Here is an 18836-nt window from a genome sequence, read left to right as displayed (position 1 = left end):
CTGACTTAGTATCGGGTATAACTGTAGAGTTGCGGTGTCCGCAGCAACTCACAACGTTCCCCCTCGTTCTTCTTAATGTGTTTTGTTTTTTGGATTTGTTTCTTAGGAACAGCAAAAACGAGGGGGAACGTTGTGAGTTGCTGCGGATACCGCAACTCTACAGTTATACCCGATACTAGGTCAGTATGGCTCTCCTCCGGCAGACGCCGCTTATATTAAACGACACGACAAAGAGTGCGTGCGAGAGAGACAGAAAATCAGTCTGAGCGTGACGTCGGGCGCTGCGTAGCCACTGCAAATTGATTTGTTATTTTTGGCTATAAAAATTATCTAATCTAAACCAGATTCAGCAATCTGATAGATATGGTCGTTATCTATGATTCTGCGTTTTTAGTTTTTTTTGAATGTGCAATATTGTGGATGCAACAGATTTTCGTCCTTTGTGGGGGCGGAAGGGGGTGGGGCGAAACTCTGAGATAGACGTTTTATAGTGAGATCTAACAGAAAAGCGGATACCAAATTTGGTTACTCTAGCCTTAATAGTCTCTGAGATTTGTGGATGCCCCAGATTTTCGTCCTTTGCGTGGGTGGAAGGGGGTGTGGCGAAATTTGGACACGAAACGGTCAAGGTCCGATATCACTGGAGTGTGGATACCAAATTTGGTTTCTCTGGCTTTTATAGGTTCTGAGATCCTTGAACTCATATTTTGCAATTGGCAAAACCGACCATGAAACCTGTGTGTTAGAGAGAGACAGAGCGAGAAAGAATGAAATTGTTTTCTTGATTCTGGCTATAATAATGATACGATCTGGTTGAGATTTTACACTCTAGAACATATAGTCATCCTCTACGATTCTGCGTTTTTGGTTTTATCGTATCTTTAAAAATGTGGATGCCACAGAGTTTCGTCCTTTGTGGGGGCGGAAGTGGGCGGGGCGAAGTTTTGAAATATTTTTGTAGCAGTGACATATCACAGACGTCTGGATCCAAAACAACCTTGCTCTAGCTCTTATAGTCTTTGAGCACTAGGCGCTGAAGGGGACGGACAGACGGACAGACGGACGGACGGACAGACAGACAGGGCTCAATCGACTCGGCTATTGATGCTGATCAAGAATATATATACTTTATGGGTTCGGAAACGATTCCTTCTGGACGTTACACACATCCACTTTTACCACAAATCTAATATACCCCAATACTCATTTTGAGTATCGGGTATAAAAAGTTAATCAAAAATAAATTAAAACTTAAATAGAAAATAGTTTTGTTTGATAGTTGTGTTGTTGTGGTTGTTTCAAAAAGGTTAAATTCTAAATTATAGCGTACATTTAAGGTGGTACATTTAAATGCGGTGCTGGAGCAGCACGTGGACAACACCAAGGTTGGCTATGCCAAGGTGATGAGCGAGGTGGCCGAACTGAAGGAGGAGAATGTGCGACTGGAGGCGTACGTGAAGGGTCTGCGCCAGAAGCTGGTTGCAGCCCTCAATGGTGTCCCATTGCCTCCGCTGGAACCGTCCGGTCCGAGCGTTGGCAACATTGACAGGTATATGCATCACTTCGCCGGCCTCACTGGCCAGCCGCACAATACTATGCTCCTCAAAGCAAGAGAGCCTCTGCGCAAAGTAGACATCCCCACTCTGCTCAAGTCCTAGTATTCTTTTGGATGAAACGATGGTACAGTGCAGTATTTTTTAATTGCTTTAGTCTTAGGATCCATCCACACCCGTGCACATGTATGAGTGTTCTCATGGAATGTGTATGTAGTATTTCAGACGTATGTTATATGTTTTATAAACCCGTGTGAATCGTGTGATTATCCGTTGCTCGACTACATCTGGGATGTGTCACCGACGCTATTGGGCAGGGAGCTCTCCGTGTCGCGTGATGGTGGGGTTTTAATGGACTAATGCCTGGACGACCCAGACTCGTTGTTACCCGGCGATTTCCAGGCTTGGGTCCGCTTTGCCCGCCGCAGCAAGATCCGGCGCACCATGAAGAACCCAGCCGCCAACAGGGGAACTATCAAATACGGCTTGCAGAACAGCCCCAAAATGAAAAGACTAAACGACATCATCCAATTGATTAGGGTCTCTGTGGGATCAGATCAGACAGTCATACAGCTCATACGCTCGAACCAAATCATCTTTCCACTTTCTACACTCACGTTAAACCTGCCAAAGGGTGGACACCGTAGTATAGATTGCCGTCGAGAGTGTCACCAGCATGCCGTAAATCATGATTTAATTTGTAGGTTACACCTTACCCGTATTTTACGGGAGAAATAAAATCTGTTGGGGCGAGGCAGCCGTCCACTGACTTTTTTGGTCAGGCTTACTATGTATTGTAACGATTAAGTAGGCTGCCTATTGGGTTTTCATGCTGGGGAATTGACTATAAAAAGTGTGAGTCTTGCTTAGCTCAACACAAAAATTCTTTTGAAAATAAGGCCTTCCTAAATAATAGAAAATATTCTTCGAAGGGGAGCAGTATGTGTGTTAGAAAAATAATAATAAAATCGAAAGTAATAAAAATGATATATGTATTCATCAATGTGTACAGTCTTCTTGCAGCAAATAATACTTGTTGTTTCTTCTTTTATTATTGAACAAAATGGTCGTCTCGTCGTTTTACTTCTTCGTTAATGAACTTAAGCCTTTTTCTTCTTAGTGTGTTTTGTTTTTTGGATTTGTTTCTTAGGAACAGCAAAAAAAAGTTAATCAAAAATAAATTAAAACTTAAATAGAAAATAGTTTTGTTTGATAGTTGTGTTGTTGTGGTTGTTTCAAAAAGGTTAAATTATAAATTATAGCGTACATTTAAGGTGGTACATTTAAATGCGGTGCTGGAGCAGCACGTGGACAACACCAAGGTTGGCTATGCCAAGGTGATGGGCGAGGTGGCCGAACTGAAGGAGAATGTGCGACTGGAGGCGTACGTGAAGGGTCTGCGCCAGAAGCTGGTTGCAGCCCTCAATGGTGTCCCATTGCCTCCGCTGGAACCGTCCGGTCCGAGCGTTGGCAACATTGACAGGTATATGCATCACTTGGCCGGCCTCACTGGCCAGCCGCACAATACTATGCTCCTCAAAGCAAGAGACGCTCTGCGCAAAGTAGACATCCCCTCTCTGCTCAAGTCCTAGTATTCTTTTGGATGAAACGATGGTACAGTGCAGTATTTTTTAATTGCTTTAGTCTTAGGATCCATCCACACCCGTGCACATGTATGAGTGTTCTCATGGAATGTGTATGTAGTATTTCAGACGTATGTTATATGTTTTATAAACCTGTGTGAATCGTGTGATTATCCTTTGCTCGACTACTTCTGGGATGTGTCACCGACGCTATTGGGCAGGGAGCTCTCCGTGTCGCGTGATGGTGGGGTTTTAATGGAGTAATGCCTGGACGACCCAGACTCGTTGTTACCCGGCGATTTCCAGGCTTGGGTCCGCTTTGCCCGCCGCAGCAAGATCCGGCGCACCATGAAGAACCCAGCTGCCAACAGGGGAACTATCAAATACGGCTTGCAGAACAGACCCAAAATGAAAAGACTAAACGACATCATCCAATTGATTAGGGTCTCTGTGGGATCAGATCAGACAGTCATACAGCTCATACGCTCGAACCAAATCATCTTTCCACTTTCTACACTCACGTTGAACCTGCCAAAGGGTGGCCACCGTAGTATAGATTGCCGTCGAGAGTGTCACCAGCATGCCGTAAATCATGATTTAATTTGTAGGTTTCACCTTACTCGTATTTTACGGGAGAAATAAAATCTGTTGGGGCGAGGCAGCCGTCCACTGACTTTTTTGGTCAGGCTTACTATGTATTGTAACGATTAAGTAGGCTGCCTATTGGGTTTTCATGCTGGGGAATTGACTATAAAAAGTGTGTCTTGCTTAGCTCAACACAAAAATTCTTTTGAAAATTAGGCCTTCCTAAATAATAGAAAATATTCTTCGAAGGGGAGCAGTATGTGTGTTAGAAAAATAATAATAAAATCGAAAGTAATAAAAATGATATATGTATGTAAGTTTAATAATAATGTATCGTTTATTAAAAGTGTTTTTCGAAGAAGAGTACAAGGTGTATGATTTAAGATGTGCAATTAATGAGTCTGTTCTTCCGACTTTTTGTTCAACTTTCTGCTTCTACTTCCAACAACCGACTCCCGTATCGATAACCCCTTATCGGTTAGGTCTTTTAAACATCGGTTAAGTCTGGTTATATCGGTTAGGTCTTATCGATGGTATCTTAAGTTCAAATGTTAATTTAGATGGGATAGTGCTAACTGCTTGATACACTGTCCTTTACATTCGGCCCGCCTGCTCATCTTCATCTGTCCCAGAAGATAATATATCATCGTTCTCTGAGACAAAACGTCATAGCTTCATATTGTCACTGCTCGTTGCTGTGATATTTGGCCCCTCGACTTGACCAACCTTTCTGACGTCGTAGCGACCGTTCCGCTTTACCTTGGTGACTTCATGTGGGCCTAGATACTCGCTGGCCAACTTGCGTCCTGCGACGAACTGCGTCCTCTTGATCGCGACCATGTCTCCTAGTCTGTAGTCGTGCTCAGGTCGTCGTTTTTTATCATAATAGCGCTTGTACACCTCTTGCGCCTTCTCAATGTTTTGTTTCGCTTGGTCACGCAGTTCTTGGCGCTCGTTGTTAAACTGCGTAACCAACTCCTCGTTGAGCACCTCCAATAGTCGACTTTCAGCTTGTCTATGCATCTTTGTCCCAAACATGACCTCGAATGGCGACGAGTTCAACGCACATGCGAATTAATCGCCATCTGGACCTGTGGCACATGCTTGTACCACTTCGTTGACTCCTGAGCTGAGAGCTTTGCGATGGTACCCAAAATTGAACGGTTCACCCGCTCAATCTGACCGTTGCCTCTCGCCACACCTGTCGTTGTACACACATGTTCGACTTTGTTCTCGTTGAGAAACTCGCTGAATGCGTTGGATGTAAACGCTGCTCCTCTGTCGCTGACTATGCGCTTGGGAAAACCAAACACAAATAACCAATCTCTCAGCCTCTTCACAACTTCTTCGTGACCTGTTGACTTAGTTGGGAACAGCCACACAAACTTGGAGAATGCAAAAATGTACTTGTATTGCTTGGCTGTCGCATCCATTGGTCCCAAATGATCAACGTGCAGCGTGTATAGTGGTGTGTCACCCTTGTCAATGCAATGAAGATAGCCTTCTTGTTTGCCCAACTTTTTGCTGAAAATTATACAACTGATACAATTAGTAATCAACTTATTTACTTTCCGTTCAAGGTGCGGAATCCAGTATTGCTGCTGAACTGAGTGTATTGTCTTCGCTGTGGTGAAATGACCAACTTCATGCGATCCTTGAATGATTTCCCTTTCCATCAGCCTTGGAACCACCAATACGTCATTGCCATTTACAGATTTGAAGAGAAGACCTCCTTTAAGCTTGTAGTCTTGATATGGGTGCTGCTTCAGGATCTCAACTGTGGCTTTGATGAAATCGTCATCCTGCTGTGCTTTCTTTATCCGAGCTGTTAGCTCCGTCGTCACGAACATGCATGTCTGCGGAAAACGACTGAGACAGTCCACGTGTCTCATTCTGTCCCCTGGGCGGTGTACTGCTTTGAATGTAAAGTCCTCCATATACAGAATCCACTGGGAAACTTCTCTGGGTATATCTGCTTTCGTTATTGTCTGCTTAAACGCCGCACAGTCAGTGGCAAGATCAAATTTGATCCCCAACAGGTAGTGACGAAACTTGAGTGCGAGGTATACAGCTTTGACCTCCAAATAGTAACTGTGACGTTTGGACTCGGCTTGTGTAGTCTTTTTACTCCAATAGTAAATCGGGTGGAAATTGCCATCAGACTGCTGCAACAGAACTGCTCCGAAACCTTCTTTGGATGCATCCGTGTAGAGTTCCGTTGGCGCTTCTCGTGAGTATAAATGTAATACAGGTGCGATTACAAGCAGATTCTTTAAGGTTTGTAGCGATTGTTGCTCTGCTTCGCCAATGTTGAAAACTGCTTCCTTCCTGAGTAGATTCGTGAGCGGCCGGGCAACTTGTGCATAGCCAGGGATGAACTTTCTGAAAAAGCCTGTGAGTCCCAGAAATGCTTGAACTGCTTTAATGTCTTTGGGCGTAGCAAACCGACTGACAGCTGCTGTCTTCTCTTTGCCGGGCCAGATTCTCCCGTCCTCAATGATATGGCCCAGAAAGCTAATGCGTGGCTGCATGAAGATACATTTCTTCCACTTGATCTTTAGGCCAAACTGCGCAGCTGTCTTCAGGACCAACTTCGTCTTCCTCATGCATACCTCGGGCGACGTGGCGTAAACAATTATGTCGTCCATATAAAGCTGCATAATGTCAGAGTTGATTAATTCTTGAAAAATATAGCTTACGAACCGAATGCTCGCAGCTGGCGAGTTCTTGAATCCGAAAGGCGCTTTATTAAACTCGAATAATCCCTCCTTTGTGACGAAGGCCGTATACGACTTGCTTTGTTCTTCCATAGGCACATGGAAAAATCCGTTTTCAAGGTCCATTATGGTAAACCACTTAGCCGACTGCAGCTTTTCCAAGACTTCCTCCATGATCGGGACTGGGAAGCAGTCCAGCAATACCATGCTGTTTAACTTCCTGTAGTCTACGCAAACTCTAAGTGTACCATCTTTTTTCTTCACGACGACAACTCTGCTCGCTACATTTGAAGACGACTTGCGCACGATGCCTTGCTCGATCCATTCTTCGACTTGCTTCTTTACGGCACTGGCTTCGTCTGTTGATAAACGTCTCGGTGAGTGATGAAGCGGTTTGATTACTACGTCGGGAACTATCTTCAGTTGGATTGGAGACTGCTTTGCAACTTCTGTGGGCATTTGGTAACTGCTTCTTATCATCTGTTCAACGTCTTTTCGATATTGCGGCGGAGCAACAAAGGATGACTCTTCAGTTACATTATATATAAGAGCATGCTCATCTGTTGGCAGAGGATCTGCGTCATGCTTCAAAAACGTGTATCCTTGCATATCAGCGACGAAACGGAACTTTTTAATGAAATCATGCCCCAAAAGTGCGTCGAAATCAATCTGGCTACTGGGGACTACTAAAAACTTCTGTGTGGTCTGCAACTTATCCACGGTAACTTCTGCATTAAAGTATCCAACAGGCTTTGTTGATATCTGACCCAGACCGCGCAACATAGTTGTGCACTTCAAAAGTTTAACGTTTTGCATGGTCTTCAACATACTCTCTTTGATTATGGTTACATCTGACCCTGTATCCACAAGACAGTCAACAACAATGCCGTTTATTTGAATTTTTTTCATGCGACTGCGATCCAAAATGACGCGAACTTTATCAGCTTCATAAGGACAGTTACGCGAAATGTGACTGTGGAGATAATGTTTTTTATCCCCAATCGGCCGACTAATTATTTCGAATTAAATAAAACTCGGCGCAGAAATAAAATTACGATATGTTCTTTAATGCGTGACATCCAAATTGCAAGTGTGGCTTGCCTGCCCTTTACATTGCCGCTCCGATCGCTAAGCGCAGCTTCGCGCGGCCGACGTCGGTAGGCCGGCGCAAAGCGGAGATAGCGAAGAGCGAGCTGGCAGAGAGCGTTTAGCAGGGCAAGCAAGCGCAGAGCTTTAACAAACAAATGAGTGACATAGACATAAGTAACAAACAAAATAAGCGGCTGAGGGCCAAGAATTAGGTGCTATTTGGCAAGCAGCTAATCGGCTGGGTGCTGCTCCGAACATTCACCCCCGTTGGAAGGCAAAGGCTTTCAACAGATCCATCCTGAAGGGGCAGAACCGCTATTTTTCCAACGGCCCTCTTGAAAAGGCCTTTTTGAGTGCGGATGACGGCTACTGTGATGGTTCCATCTTTTTCTGGTATGACGCTCTCAATGCCTTAATGGTGGCAGCGTTTCCTCCTTGATCATGACGAGCGCTCCTAGCTTGATGTTTGGAGACGATGACCGCCACTTGCTCCGCTCCTGAAGAATCGAAAGATACGCCGTGCTCCATTTTCTCCAAAACGCCTGCTTCATTTGACACAGCCGCTGCCATCGACTAAGTAGGTTGGCCCGGAGATGCGCCACATCTGGCTCGTCGAATGCAGCTTTCGGGGCTCCATTGAGAAAGTGGTTTCGCGTGAGCACATCTAGATCATCGGGACTTTCTGTAATTGCATAAAGCGGACGGGAATTTAACAAAGCAGAGATTTCACAAGCCAAGGTCTGAATTTCATCAAGAGTAAAAATGTAGGTCCCGACGATGCGATGAAAATGATATTTAGCTGCTTTAACAGCCGCCTCCCACAAACCCCCAAAATGAGGTGAGCGAGGGGGATGAATTTCCAGTCGATTCCACTAGAAACGCAGAGATGTGACACAGCCGACGTATGAGGATCACTGAGGAACATTTGCCGAAGCTCCAAAAGCTCATTTTTTGCTCCTACAAAATTTGTAGCGTTGTCTGACCAGATGATTCGAGGTTTGGGACGTAGACTTATAAAACGCCTTAATGCTGCCAGAAAGGATTCTGTAGATAGATCCCGAACGACTTCCAAATGAGTTGCTTTGGTGCTAAAGCATACGAAGACAGCGATGTAACATTTGATAGGAGGCCTGCTTCTGACTTCCGACTTGTGATAAAAGGGTCCGCAAAAATCAACGCCCGTTGTGTGGAATGCTGGATTAGTCCTTACGCGATCCGCAGGCAAGTTTCCCATGATATGTTCCCTCAGCACTGGCTTCAAACGAAAGCATCTAACACATTTGCGAATGATTCCCGCAACATATTTGCGTCCACCAATAGGCCAGAATTTTTGCCGAAGCAGTCCGAGCAATCTTTGAGCTCCTGCGTGGAGAAACCTTTCGTGAAAGAAGATAATAATAGAGACAGTGACAGGATGTCCCTTAGGAAGCAGGATCGGGTGCTTCGCGTCGTAGTCCAATTCGGCATTTTGGAGGCGGCCTCCAACACGCAGCAATCCAAAGCTATCCAGAAATGGATTCAGTGAGGCCATCGTGCTTTTTGGGGGTAGGGCCTGTTTGCTGGCGAGGGCCCTTATCTCTTCCGAAAATTGTTGCTGCTGTATTGCCCTTATGAGCAAATGCGTACCATTTTTGATGTCGATTACGGTAAGTTGACCCTTCGACCGCGCTATGCCTTTGTCCTTGAGAATGTAGAATCGATATATGTAAGCAAAGACGCGCTGCATGGATCCGAATGAGTTTTGAAATTTGCAATCGTACGATACATCCCTTTCGTTTGAAACAACCAATGCTGCATGACGACGTTCTGGTACATCGGTCGTCAATTGCAAGCCTGCAGGCCACTCTGAGCTCTCAAGACGCAAGAATGGTGGTCCAGAGATCCAAAGGCTGCTATCCATTAGTTCAGCGGGCGTGGATCCACGTGATATGATGTCGGCAGGATTCAACTTTGTGGGCACGTGATGCCAAGTCATTCCAGCGGTGAGCTCCTGAATCCGCTGAACTCGATTAGAAACAAATATATTAAAATTCAATGGTGATTCTCGAATCCAGGCAAGGGCTATGGACGAATCCGACCAGCAATGTATTTGGCATGGAGCTGATAATCCCTTAACTATGGTGGACACTAGTTCGGCTAATACGAGGGCTGCGGATAGCTCAAGCTTGGGGATAGTCATACTTTTCAAGGGCGCGACTCTGGATTTAGAGCATAAGAGATGACTTTGCACAATGCCAAGAGCTTCCGAACGCATGTATACACAGGCGCCATATGCTGCTTGGCTCGCATCACAAAACGCGTGCATTTCTAATCTGGCTTGCTGCCGAAGCACGTAACGTGGAAACTTAAAGTTTTTAACCATCGACAACTGCGAAGTCAGCTCAATCCAAGTAGTATGTAGATCCTGGGGCAGGCTTTCGTCCCAATTCAACTTTAGGCTTTCGTTCCATAGCGACTGCATAAATATTTTAGCTTTTGTGATGGTGGGAGAGATGAGCCTTAGAGGATCGTAGAACCTAGCTAGTGTAGACAGGACCGAACGCTTCGATATTGGGCCTGCAGCGGTTCTGACGTGAGCGAAGCTAAACAGAAGATTGTCCGTGGTGGGATCCCAAACTAGACCAAGCGCCTTGGTTACTTCAGTCCCGTCATGAAAGGTAAGGAACTTTTCGCGATCCGCCTCCGATACGCCTTCCAAAGCAGCGGGTTCATTGGAACACTATTTACGTATGGGAAAACATCCTTTCGAAAGTAGCTCCTTTACCTGCTGACGAATCTTGATGACAGAATCAATGCTGTCCCCTCCAGATATGAGATCATCGAAATAGAAATCTCTTCGAACAACATCAGCTCCAAGCGGAAAACGCAACTCTTCATCATTTGCCAATTGATGCATAGCACGAATTGCTAAGAAAGCGGCAGGTTTGGTTCCGTAAGTAACAGTCTCCAACTTGAACACCTGAATCTCCTCCTTCGGGTCATTGCGCCATAGGATGCACTGCACGTGCGTATCGGGATGGGAAACGCGTACACAGCGGTACATTTTGCAGATATCGCCACACAAGGCGACTTTAAACGAGGGGGAACGTTGTGAATTGCTGCGGACACCGCAACTCTACAGTTATACCCGAAATTCTGAGATATACGTTTTATAGTGAGATCTAACAGAAGTGCGGATACCAAATTTGGTTACTCTAGCTTTAATAGTCTCTGAGATTTGTGGATGCCCCAGATTTTCGTCCTTTGCGGGGGCGGAAGGGGGGTGTGGCGAAATTTGGACACAAAACGGTCAAGGTCCGATATCACAGGAGTGTGGATACCAAATTTGGTTGCTCTGGCTCTTATAGGTTCTGAGATCCTTGAACTCATATTTTGCAATTGGCAAAGCCGACCATGAATACTGTGTGTTAGAGAGAGACAGAGCGAGAGAGAATGAAATTATTTTCTTGATTCTGGATATAATAATTATACGATCTGGTTGAGATTTTACACTCATCCTCTACGATTCTGCGTTTTTGGTTTTATCGTATCTTTAAAAATGTGGATGCCACAGATTTTCGTCCTTTGTGGGGGCGGAAGTGGGCGGGGCGAAGATTTGAAATATTTTTGTAGCAGTGACATATCACAGAAGTCTGGATCCAAAACATCGTTGCTCTAGCTCTTATAGTCTTTGAGCACTATGCGCTGAAGGGGACGGACAGACGGACAGACGGACGGACGGACAGACGGACAGACGGACAGACGGACAGACAGACATGGCTCAATCGACTCGGCTATTGATGCTGATCAAGAATATATATTCTTTATGGGGCCGTAACCCATTTCTTCTGGACGTTACACACATCCACTTTTACCACAAATCTAATATACCCCAATACTCATTTTGAGTATCGGGTATAAAAAGTTAATCAAAAATAAATTAAAACTTAAATATAAAATAGTTTTGTTTGATAGTTGTGTTGTTGTGGTTGTTTCAAAAAGGTTAAATTCTAAATTATAGCGTACATTTAAGGTGGTACATTTAAATGCGGTGCTGGAGCAGCACGTGGACAACACCAATGTTGGCTATGCCAAGGTGATGGGCGAGGTGGCCGAACTGAAGGAGGAGAATGTGCGACTGGAGGCGTACGTGAAGGGTCTGCGCCAGAAGCTGGTTGCAGCCCTCAATGGTGTCCCATTGCCTCCGCTGGAACCGTCCGGTCCGAGCGTTGGCAACATTGACAGGTATATGCATCACTTGGCCGGCCTCACTGGCCAGCCGCACAATACTATGCTCCTCAAAGCAAGAGACGCTCTGCGCAAAGTAGACATCCCCACTCTGCTCAAGTCCTAGTATTCTTTTGGATGAAACGATGGTACAGTGCAGTATTTTTTAATTGCTTTAGTCTAAGGATCCATCCACACCCGTGCACATGTATGAGTGTTCTCATGGAATGTGTATGTAGTATTTCAGACGTATGTTATATGTTTTATAAACCCGTGTGAATCGTGTGATTATCCGTTGCTCGACTACTTCTGGGATGTGTCACCGACGCTATTGGGCAGGGAGCTCTCCGTGTCACGTGATTTGTGGTTTTAATGGAGTAATGCCTGGACGACCCAGACTCGTTGTTACCCGGCGATTTCCAGGCTTGGGTCCGCTTTGCCCGCCGCAGCAAGATCCGGCGCACCATGAAGAACCCAGCTGCCAACAGGGGAACTATCAAATACGGCTTGCAGAACAGACCCAAAATGAAAAGACTAAACGACATCATCTAATTGATTAGGGTCTCTGTGGGATCAGATCAGACAGTCATACAGCTCATACGCTCGAACCAAATCATCTTTCCACTTTCTACACTCACATTGAACCTGCCAAAGGGTGGCCACCGTAGTATAGATTGCCGTCGAGAGTGTCACCAGCATGCCGTAAATCATGATTTAATTTGTAGGTTTCACCTTACTCGTATGTTACGGGAGAAATAAAATCTGTTGGGGCGAGGCAGCCGTCCACTGACTTTTTTGGTCAGGCTTACTATGTATTGTAACGATTAAGTAGGCTGCCTATTGGGTTTTCATGCTGGGGAATTGACTATAAAAAGTGTGAGTCTTGCTTAGCTCAACACAAAAATTCTTTTGAAAATAAGGCCTTCCTAAATAATAGAAAATATTCTTCGAAGGAGAGCAGTATGTATGTTAGAAAAATAATAATAAAATCGAAAGTAATAAAAATGATATATGTATTCATCTATGTGTACAGTCTTATTGCAGCAAATAAAACTTGTTGTTTCTTCTTTTATTATTGAACAAAATGGTCGTCTCGTCGTTTTACTTCTTCTTTAATGAACTTAAGCCTTTTTCTTCTTAATGTGTTTTGTTTTTTTGATTTGTTTCTTAGGAACAGCAAAAAAAAGTTAATCAAAAATAAATTAAAACTTAAATAGAAAATAGTTTTGTTTGATAGTTGTGTTGTTGTGGTTGTTTCAAAAAGGTTAAATTCTAAATTATAGCGTACATTTAAGGTGGTACATTTAAATGCGGTGCTGGAGCAGCACGTGGACAACACCAAGGTTGGCTATGCCAAGGTGATGGGCGAGGTGGCCGAACTGAAGGAGGAGAATGTGCGACTGGAGGCGTACGTGAAGGGTCTGCGCCAGAAGCTGGTTGCAGCCCTCAATGGTGTCCCATTGCCTCCGCTGGAACCGTCCGGTCCGAGCGTTGGCAACATTGACAGGTATATGCATCACTTGGCCGGCCTCACTGGCCAGCCGCACAATACTATGCTCCTCAAAGGAGGATATGTCGCTTCTAGCTCTTGCTTAAGCCGGTTGTGTTTTTTTCTTGCTCCCGCATTCTCCGCCCTTTGCCTAAATATCATACAACATTGTTGTGTCTTTGTTTTGATTTATTATCGCATCTCTTTAATTTGATTCTACTTTGTGTTAACCACCAGTGTTTTGTTTGTAAACAAGTGTTTAATATAAATTCAATATTTCAACGTAACACATCGGACTCGTGCAGGCAATTTGTTATTGTTTTTTGCCCAGTCTGCTTTTCGATATCGCTTCTTCGGTGTGCACTGTTCTCGCGCATCAGCGTTTGCATCGCCCACACTCTCTCGTGAGCATACGCGGGCTTCTCGCATTGTTGCTCTCACTCTCTCTGGATTGCCTATACTCTCCCTCTCTGTGGACTTTTCTTTTGTGTCTCTGCTTTGGTGAGTTTACTGCTCGTTTTCTGCACTTCGTTGGATCATCTGCTTTGAATTATTGCCGCTGCAGCTGATTGTCTGGCTCGCTCTGCTGTCTGCTCTCCTACTTTACCTTCGATCTCACTCCGTTCTCTTATTATTCGTGCACAGTGATTCTACTGCTGTCAATAATGGCAATCGTTTGTAGTGCAAAGAAATGTGAATTCGGTGGTGTTATCATTGGTGATTCATTTCTTAGCTGCTGGCTGTGCGACAATTTTGCCCACATAAAATGTGCTGGTGGTGGAAATTTTGGCCGGCTGAATGATCTGATCTCGAAACGCATGGGCCTGTCTTGGTCATGTCTGGCTTGTCGGGAGATTGACGCCGAAATGCGCACATTTATGAGACAGACTCGAACTGGGTTTCTGGATGTTCGGAAACAATTTGTGGCTCTCAACGAGAAATTTCTTGCCCTTGAATCACAGTTTCTTGGGCTCAAACTCTTGAGCGAATCGCCTAGACGGAAAATTCCGCATAATGATACCAATCTCTTGCAACCTAATCCGATTGGTACGCCTGCCTCCCACCTTCATCCATCGGAAGCATTTCCGTGTAGTCATGCCACGCCGTTGTCTGTAAATCCGCCAACGGTGGCTCCGGAGTTCTTTACACCGAGCAATGTGCTTCCTTCGAGCACCCAACTCCCCAACAGCATCAATCCCATCCCTGCAGTTTCTGTGGCCGTCACTTCTGACGCGGTGAGTGCTCCTAGTGCGGGTGTGCTGGTTGCTGACGACGTCTTGCCAATTCCTGCTCCAATTCCTGCTCCAATTCCTGCTCCAATTCCTACTCCAATTCCTGCTACAGCCATTGCTACCAATTCCTCTGCCCTTGTACCGAGATCTCTTTTAGGAGTGGCTCCACCATCTCGATCTCGCTCGGGACTTCAACTTAAAGCAGTGGTCCCTCGGAAAGCAATATTTGTTTCTCGTCTTACTCCTGAGGCTACAACGGAGGATGTTAAACAACGTCTTGCCGCTAAACTTAACACTTCGCCTGTTGATATAGTTGTGACTAAATTTACATTTAAACATAAGCGCAACATATCATCCTTTAAAATTCTTCTCCCTGATCTTTACTATCCTGTTCTCTAGAACCGTCAATATGGCCTGAGCATACAATTGTGCATGAGTTCCTTCTCAAAGATTCGAACTCGAATCCAAGAATTACCGAACATGCTCCAAAAAACTGATGTACTATTTTTCCATGCACTATCAGAACGTTCGCAGTTTGCTGGGAAAATTGCGTCAAATTCATACTAATAGCGCGTCCTTTGATTTCGATGCCATCGCGTTTACCGAAACCTGGCTTAACTCCTCTGTCAATGATCACGAAATTTTCATTGATAGTTACACTATTTATTTCTGGTCTGATGAGCTCGTGAGGTAGCTCAAAGGGGGCCTAGCTGAGGCCACCGGACGGGTCGCGGGTTGCGGATAGCGAACGGCCTACCTCGGTAGGTCAGCTGCGAATAAGCGGGCATCCCTCACGGGAGAGTACCGAAATAAGCAGTCCCGGACAGCCAGCGGGTGTTAGCTAGGTAGCAGCACTGACGATGCGCTTGTGGTGCCGCCTCAATAAGTAGCTCACACACTCCCACAATACACAATACCTACCCACATCCCAACCCCCACACCCACCTCACACCGCGCCGGACTAAGTGTGTTACTCGACCCGTGCCGAGAGTCAGCCTGGCTGGGGGCCCGGTATAAAAACTAGCCCAGTCACTAACGGAGGGCTCAGGGACTTGGCAGCCCCCTGTTCTAATGATGCCTTACCCGGGCAACGTGGATCTCTGCCCGGGCTGACCTTTCCCTTTCTCTGCATCTCGTGGGAACAGGATGTATAACAAGAACAAAAACCAAAAAACAAACAAAAAAACAAATGAGTGCGGCGCTCCCCAAATGCCAACTGGGAGCAATCCCAAGCTCGGAAAGGCAGCGGCCCAAAGGCCTGGCCCAACCGGCTCTATAGTAGGGAATACCTGCAAGGTGGAAGGTGCCTGTGCGAACCCGAGGGGGTCCCATCCCGAATCCGGTGTGGGTGGCAAGGTAACTCCCGAAGCTGACACCTTGGAAGGAAAGCTAAGCAATATTGCGGCTGCCCGACCTTCTGGTAAAGCGGAGGGGGTTGACTTGCCGTCGACAAGCGCCCAAGCCAGACGCTACACATATGCCGAAAAGAGGAGTGCAGGGCACATACTCCGTCGGCAACACGCCAGCAGTGAAGCCAGCCCATCAGCCGACTGGCTGAAGAAGGTGGAATGGGCTTCGGCCGTGATCCCGGAGTTCACCTTGGAACAGAAAAAGGTGGCTCCCCAAGCCAAGAGGCAGCGCTCGCAAGAGACACCGGGACCGGTAGCAAAGCGCTCCAGAGTGCTGCCAAATGTCTCCTTTGCGCAGATTGCCAAGGAGAGGACGCTAATTGGTGTCCTCGACAGAGGCAGCGCAGAGGGTAGAATCCCAAGGAGTCAGTGGAAGTGGGTGGAAGCCTCACTGGCCGACCGCTGCTTCGAACTCCTCGACAAAGACCCTGGACCTCCGCCAGTCTGCAAGGACATGGGGTGGTTCCAGGGTAATGTTAAGATAATTGCCTGCGAAGACGCTTTATAAAGCGGCGGTAGCGCAGGTCGGCGAGGTCTATGCTGGGGCGAAACTCGTCGCAGTCGACTGGAGCGAGGTGCCCAGCAGACCGAGGGCCAGAGTTTGGGTGCCGGCTACCTTTAAGGAGCCAGAACGCATCCTTAAGATGCTGCAGAGATGCAACCCAGGACTACCAACCTCAGATTGGAAGGTAGCCAAGGTTGAGACGACACAAGGGCCGACTAACCAGGCAGTGCTCGTTCTCAATAAAGAGTCGCTGGCCCCGATAGAGGCAGCAAAAGGAGAGCTAAACTTCGGCTTCAGCTCGGTCACCATCAAGGTGTACAAATCGGACGCGGCGGCCGCGGCGCTTCCTGTCGTCAACCCAGACGAGCAGGATGTCGCTGCGGAGATCGAAGCGCCTGACGACGAGCTGGAGCCAGACCAGGAAGGCTTCTCCTCAGAGACAGAGCTGATGCTCGACTTTGAGTCAATGTGCCGAGAGAGAGTCTCAGATGACTCGGACGCGGACATCACGGTGGTGGAGAATCTTGAAGATGGTCCTAAGGATCCTTCAAATAAATCTCCACCACTGTAAAGCAGCATCGGCTGCTCTCATACTCCGCCTAGACGCAAGCGGAGCCGACGTAGTCCTGATCCAGGAGCCTTGGGTGGTAGGAGGCAAGGTCTGTGGATTGGGGACGAGGGAATACAAGATCATTGTATCCCAAAATGAAGGTAAAATCCGTACCTGCATACTTGCTAGAAAGCACCTAAATATCTTTCTGCTCCATAATTATAGCGATAGCACGGCGGTAAGCCTAGAACTAAAAGGGAATCATCTCAGGCTGGTGGCGTCCTATATGGACCACGAGGAGGATGATCCTCCGAACGACCTTGTTCGCAAAATAGCCAGCGACAGCGAAAGGACGGACAAAGACCTACTTATAGGTTGCGATGCCAACGCCCACCACACCCAATGGGGGAGCACGGACACGAATGTAAGGGGTGAGTCACTGTTCAGCTTCATCCTGAACTCAAATTTATGCATATGCAATCGGGGTAACGACCCCACATTTATAATTAAAAATCGGCAGGAGGTCATTGACCTCACGCTAGTGTCAAGCAAACTGCTGGACACAATCAAGAGCTGGAGAGTCCTAGGAGACCACTCCTTCTCGGACCACAGGTATATCGAGACGATATTATCCTTCGATATTCCCAAACCAACCGACTATATCAACCCCAGAAAAGCCAACTGGGAAAAATATAACACAACCCTGGAGGAGCTACTCCCTCCTAACGCCCCTAATTGCCCGAACACTGAAGACAACCTAAACCGTCTTGTGAACAGGTTTACGGATGCGTGCAACAAAGCCTTCAAGGCAGCATGCCCTTCTACCAGACCAAGGGGGAAAAAGAAAGCCCCCTGGTGGTCTAAGCAACTAGACACCCTTCGTAGAACTTGTAGGACTCTATTCAATAGAGCCACAAGAACTAAGGAGGTACTCACTGGGCAGACTATAAAACCAGTCTAGCACTATACAAAAAGGAAACGAGGAAGGCTAAAAGAGCCTCCTGGCAAAAATATTGCTCCGAAATCGAGGAAACTTCGGAGGCCGCAAGACTCCGGAAAGTTCTCTCAAAAACTACCCCATCGGTAGGTTACCTCAAAAAGAATGATGGCACGTGGACCAACTCTAGTGAGGAGTCCCTACACATTCTGCTCGACACGCATTTCCCCGGATGCACATCCACCGAGCCGTCACACCTCCCAGGAGAGGGATCGGTAGAATCGATGGACCATATCCTTACAAAACGGAACATAAGTTGGGCAGTAAACAGCTTCAACCCGTTTAAATCGCCAGGCCCGGACCAGGTAATCCCGGCCCAACTTCAGAAGGCCGGGGAGACGGCCATCAACTGGCTACATAGTATCTTCAGGAAGATACTGGCGGTATGTACAATACCGCAAGCGTGGATTAAGGCTAGGATAGTTTTCATCCCTAAAGCAGGCAAAGCCTCACACTCAACCCCGAAAGACTTTAGACCAATCAGTTTATCGTCTTTCCTACTCAAAACCTTTGAGAGACTTATCGGGTTACAATTACGGACTACCATAAGTCCCCAGCTGTACTCAAGTGCGCAGCATGCCTACCGGAAAGGAAAATCCACGGAAACGGCACTTCACGAAGTGATCTCGAGTGTAGAAAAATCCCTGCATCTCAAAGAATACTCACTAATAGCTTTTCTCGATATCGAGGGAGCCTTCAACAACGTCACACCGGGCGCCATTACAGAAGCCCTGACTGACCTGGGGGTGGACCGTCACTTGGTGATGCTCATTGATCAATTGCTCATACGCAGGACGGTGACATCATCGATGGGATCGTCCACCCAGTCAAGGTATGTCAACAGAGGAACCCCGCAAGGGGGAGTTCTGTCTCCTCTTCTATGGAACATTGCAGTCAATAAGATTCTATGCGACCTGGAAG

The 18836-nt window shown here is 46.5% G+C and overlaps 1 protein-coding gene and 2 long non-coding RNA genes across 4 annotated transcripts; all 3 read right to left on the bottom strand.

Annotated features, from left to right (window-relative positions):
• Positions 1–1681: 1681 nt before the first annotated feature.
• LOC117193133 lies at positions 1682–2564 on the bottom strand. Of its 2 annotated transcripts, XR_004474514.1 has the most exons (3): positions 2171–2564; positions 1911–2097; positions 1682–1874 (listed from the first exon to the last, which is right to left on the bottom strand). It is a non-coding gene; the product is annotated as an uncharacterized LOC117193133 (long non-coding RNA). The 2 variants fall into 2 exon arrangements; XR_004474513.1 differs by having other exon boundaries at positions 1682–2097; positions 2171–2562.
• A 604-nt stretch (positions 2565–3168) lies between these two features.
• Positions 3169–3864, bottom strand: LOC117193122. Its single transcript, XM_033397854.1, has 2 exons — positions 3658–3864; positions 3169–3584 (listed from the first exon to the last, which is right to left on the bottom strand). Exons 1-2 carry the CDS (start codon positions 3728–3730, stop codon positions 3322–3324), a joined length of 336 nt encoding a protein of 111 aa, XP_033253745.1. The 5' UTR covers positions 3731–3864; the 3' UTR covers positions 3169–3321.
• An 8277-nt stretch (positions 3865–12141) lies between these two features.
• Positions 12142–12776, bottom strand: LOC117193134. The gene is made up of 2 exons (XR_004474515.1): positions 12372–12776; positions 12142–12298 (listed from the first exon to the last, which is right to left on the bottom strand). It is a non-coding gene; the product is annotated as an uncharacterized LOC117193134 (long non-coding RNA).
• Positions 12777–18836: the final 6060 nt, after the last annotated feature.

The sequence above is a fragment of the Drosophila miranda genome, assembly GCF_003369915.1.
Source record: "Drosophila miranda strain MSH22 chromosome Y unlocalized genomic scaffold, D.miranda_PacBio2.1 Contig_Y2_pilon, whole genome shotgun sequence".
Lineage (NCBI taxonomy): Eukaryota > Metazoa > Arthropoda > Insecta > Diptera > Drosophilidae > Drosophila > Drosophila miranda.
Note: the sequence above shows the minus strand (reverse complement) of the source record. Positions and strands in the feature narration are given on the sequence as shown.

Excerpts from the sequence above, each read along its gene's own strand:
- LOC117193122 (XM_033397854.1), bottom strand. The coding sequence starts at position 3,730 with ATGATTTACGGCATGCTGGTGACACTCTCGACGGCAATCTATACTACG. Across the intron at positions 3,585-3,657 it reads CACCCTTTGGCAGGTTCAAC|AGACCCTAATCAATTGGATG; the intron begins GTGAGTGTAGAA and ends CTGATCCCACAG.